Source organism: Arachis duranensis, chromosome 5 (genome assembly GCF_000817695.3).
Source record: "Arachis duranensis cultivar V14167 chromosome 5, aradu.V14167.gnm2.J7QH, whole genome shotgun sequence".
In the NCBI taxonomy this organism is placed as follows: domain Eukaryota; kingdom Viridiplantae; phylum Streptophyta; class Magnoliopsida; order Fabales; family Fabaceae; genus Arachis; species Arachis duranensis.
The window spans coordinates 13,359,065-13,363,639 of NC_029776.3; the positions used below are offsets into that span (position 1 = coordinate 13,359,065).

Genomic DNA, 4,575 nt, shown 5'->3' on the forward strand with positions numbered 1-4,575 from the left:
CCTCTGCCTCTTTAAAATATTTAGTAATTTATTTACTATGTTATTTAATAAATTCAACATTTTATGCAATTCTTAGTCTCGTTGAACTGAATTACCAATTACCATAAAAAGGAAACAAAATGACACACTGTCACTGTATTGAGGGAAAAAATTGCATATAGTACTGTTGAGATATGATTAGTTCTGTTGTGTCTATATTTTAGTAATAAGATTTCAATAAAATGTTAGCGATTTTGAAGGAAGAATATAGTGGCTAAAAAATTTTGATATTGGAACAAAAGGAATAATATACTTTAACATGGTAATTTTTGGTGTTTTTTAAAATTGTGGGAGTACACAAATCGGACCCTCCGATTTGTGTTTAAAAAGTTGAAAAAATCTAGAGTACACAAATCGGAGGATCCGATTTGTGTTAAAAAATTGAAAAAACTCAGAGTACACAAATCGGACCATGCGAGTTGTTTGATTTTAAAATTTTGCTTAAGAAATCGCATGATCCGACTTGTGGTTGGGCAAATATAAATTTTGGAAGCTAGAAAACGGACCCTCCGAGTTGTTTGTTGTTTTCAATTTTTTTATTAATGGAGAACTCGCATGGTCCGAGTTCTGTTCCATTGACACCACATGACTGTGAAACTTCTGTATTCCCCACATTTGAGTTCAACACCATTTTTTTATCCATATTCAAATTAAAAAACCGAATATAGTGTAGATTGCTATATAATATAGATTCAAAAATGATAGGATATATGTTTTGATGTTAGAATATTCACCGGTGTGAAGTACAGTTAACTAATGAGAGAAATATATTGAGATTCTCTCTCACTACTCCACCTACCTATAATTGCTGTCATGTTATATCAATGTCATATTTTACTCATATTAATCATGATAGTAATTACTTCTTCTAAGATATAATAAACAATGAATGGTCTCTAATTCCCAATGAAAACTAAGGCATGACTAGCTGTAGCTTTGTTATAGTTGATGCGAACACAAACAAATCTCTGAGCTGAGATGCTGCACAGATAGATAATTTAAGACACAACCAATCACTTTGGTTTCTTCATTTCAGAACACATTTTCTCCCTCCTCTATAAATTATAAAGATCGCACACACTAACATAACACAACACTCATTCTTCTTTCCTTCTCTCTCTCCCTCTCTCTCTCTACTCATTACAGAACACAATGTCGGCTTACAGAGACGAAGACCCCCGTCTTCATGGCATCAAAACTAAGATTCGTGTCGTCCCACACTTTCCCAAATCCGGTATCCAACTTCTTCTCCTCTCTTTTCTCTATTATTATTATTTGGATTTAGTTACTTTGTGTTCTAAAGACACACTTTAAGAAGATATTAATAGAAATTTTTTAGTTTTTTGATATATTTAAAAAAGGTATTATTAAAATGTAATATTAAGACTCTTATTATGATTATTATTATGATTATTTTCAGAGCCTGAAACACAGCACTCACACCAAATACCATAAAAGATAAAACACCGTTCCGCACTTTTTTTTATGTTTCTGATGGACGATGGTTGAAATTCCTTTAAGTATTGTAACTTTGTTCATGACTCTGAGGCTTAGGCAGAGAGCTTCTAACTTTTCTTGGTCTTTTTGTTTTTTGGCTGCAAACTTGCAATGGCAGGAATAATGTTCCAAGACATCACTACTCTCTTGCTCGATCCCAAAGCCTTCAAGGACACCATCGACTTGTTCGTGGAGCGTTACAAAGGCAAAAACATTTCTGTTGTTGCAGGTAAATACTTGCTCTATTACCATCAGCAACATGATTTTGGAGTTCCTTTTTTCTTCATCAGCGGTGTTTATCTTTTCTGGAGGGTGGTGGTGGTGTCACTTACAAGTGTGGATAGGTCCAAAGTGGGTGGGGTCCATGTTTGCGAGAAAGTTGGGCGGAATATGCACTGGACAGTCTTGTATATTATTTTTGGTGGGTGTCTTTATGGAATGGAAGCCACTGTGTGTTTTGTTTTGGGATGTGAACTGTGAAGTGATTATTATTATTATTGACTATATTATTAGTGGGTTGTGCCATTGATGGCCTCTCTTCCATGGTGCTCATCCATTACCCTACACTACACTTGTGCACTTTAGTAGTGGACCTTATAGAACCCTCTTTTTTACTTTTTGGTCACTATCTCACTCCTCTTTCTCTCTCTGGTAAAACTTGTAGCAGCACACTATCAGTTACTACACTACCACCCTTGTATTTTATGTCTTTCTTGTCTTGTGTAACCTTTACAAGTGAAAAAAGTGTCTCGAGATTCGAGATAGCAGCTATGAAATTCTAATAGTATAGTATCATCATGTATTAAATCAAAGATTTTGAGGTGATGCATGCAGACCTGTCTCATTGCACAGATTAATGTTAGAGGCCCCATTTCACATTGTCCGGTTCCTGTACAAATTTAATGGCAATCTTATACCTGAATTGCTGGTAGGGCCTTGTGTACCCGCTTTAAAGTTTCATATGGAAGATTACAAATGAACCAGACCACCATTGGACTAGGTGTTTTGTCTTTTTTGAGTGTGCATTGTGGCTTATGGTAACTATGTGACAATTGACATTCACATCTCCTCTGCCTTATAAATGCATTCATGAGCCAATTTTTTGGGGGGTTCTTTAATATGATAACCTTGTTTATAGAATATTTTGTTGTTGTTTTGTGTGTTTGCACCTATGGTTACATGTTTGTACCCGTGATTCTTTTTTTAACTAGATATAACATTTGTTACATGCAATGTGCATGGATCAGAGGCAGCCTGTGGTATATATAGTATGGTCCCTCATTTTCGCAATCTAATAGATTGGTTGTATGCAATTTTTGTCTCTACTCATCATAATGCTTGTTGAATGGCTGTTGTGTGTATTTAGTAGGCAAAACGCAACGTGACAGATGCTTTAATGAGTTAAAATTCCATAGGTGCAGAGATTTTTTTTATCCCAAAGTGAAATTATTAAATTCTTCCTTCTCTTATTCTTTTTGTTGTGTGGTTATTAATGAAAAGCAAGTTGGTAATTTCGTATGATCCTTAATTTCCTTCATGTCTAGCAAGTAGAGTAGCACACAATGCAAGCACTATATTTGATTCTTGTGCTCTACTACTGATAAATGGATTGTAACCGTGTTGTTGTGTAGGAATTGAAGCTCGGGGATTCATATTCGGTCCTCCCATAGCATTGGCAATAGGAGCAAAGTTTGTACCATTGAGGAAACCAAAGAAGTTACCTGGTATGGTATTATTATGTTATAAGACTAATAGTGTTTGTGGGGTGTTAAGACTCAAAAGAAGGTTGCATTATTGGTTTGATGGCAGGGAAAGTGATATCTCAAGAGTATATTCTGGAGTACGGAAGGGACTGTCTTGAGATGCATGTTGGAGCAGTTGAAGCTGGTGAACGCGCTATAGTGGTTGATGATTTGATTGCAACTGGTGGAACACTCTGTGCTGCTATGGACTTACTCGGTATTAAGTTAATTTCAGTTTTCCTATTGAGAAACATGTCTCTATATATCTGAATATATATGACATGTTTGTGTGACCCTTGTTTATAGAACGTGTGGGAGCAGAGGTAGTGGAGTGTGCCTGTGTAATAGAATTGCCAGAACTGAAGGTATGTGTGTTTTTATTCAGGTGGTTTTGGTATATATGTTGGTCCTGCATGTAGTTACTAATGATGAGTATTTGTAACTGGTAGGGGCGCGAACGGTTGAATGGGAAGCCTTTGTATGTGTTGGTGGAATACTTGGAAGTATGAGACAACACAATTGCAATGGCAATGGCAATGCCTATGGCTATGGCTTCCTTTTCCCATACAAATTAATCAATATTTGTATCACCCTCTCCTCTCATCTCTTCTCTTCTTCATGCCTTACCCTTAAATAAAACTTCATAACTTTGGCTACACCCATTTATTCTACATTTTCTTTGGTTTTTTCTTCTGTGTCTCTGTGTTTGGTGGGGGATTGGTCCGAATCAAACTAATCAATATTGGATAAGGCGCACTTCTCACTAGTTAGTAACTTGTTTTAGTATGTTATGTTATAACCATAATGAAAAGGATGTATGTAGTTCTACCAATTAAGTTCCAAGGTGGTTCACGAGATTAGCTGTCGATACTAAAATAGTATCAGAGATTTTAATTTTACCAATTATATTATTAAAGGAAAAGTATAAGTAACCAAAAGCTTATCGGCCAAAAATTAAACAAAACTATATTAATTTATATCAATAATTAATTAATTTTAAATTTTTTAAATTCAAAATTTAAAAAATTTTAAATTGATTAAGTAAACCTAATTAAAACTTATAAAAACCTTCTTCTTTTTTCTCACATTAATCTATCCACTTCTAACAATCACAAATTCGAAAAATATATAAAAAAACATCCATTTAATATGAAAAAGAAACATTCTAATACTTAGTAGAAGAAACATCCATATATATTAACTCGTAAAAATTTTGAATTCATCCAAAGATATTTGGCTGGTTTTGGCTGATATGCTTTTGGTTCCTAACTTTACTCATTATTAAATTAATAAAATA

The 4,575-nt window shown here is 34.4% G+C and overlaps 1 protein-coding gene across 1 annotated transcript; it reads left to right on the forward strand.

Moving 5' to 3' along the window:
* The first annotated feature begins 923 nt into the window (after positions 1-923).
* LOC107488218 (adenine phosphoribosyltransferase 3) lies at positions 924-4,133 on the forward strand. Its single transcript, XM_016108928.3, has 6 exons — positions 924-1,273; positions 1,655-1,765; positions 3,168-3,260; positions 3,346-3,495; positions 3,585-3,643; positions 3,728-4,133. Exons 1-6 carry the CDS (start codon positions 1,192-1,194, stop codon positions 3,785-3,787), a joined length of 555 nt encoding a protein of 184 aa, XP_015964414.1. The 5' UTR covers positions 924-1,191; the 3' UTR covers positions 3,788-4,133.
* The last annotated feature ends 442 nt before the right edge of the window (positions 4,134-4,575 follow it).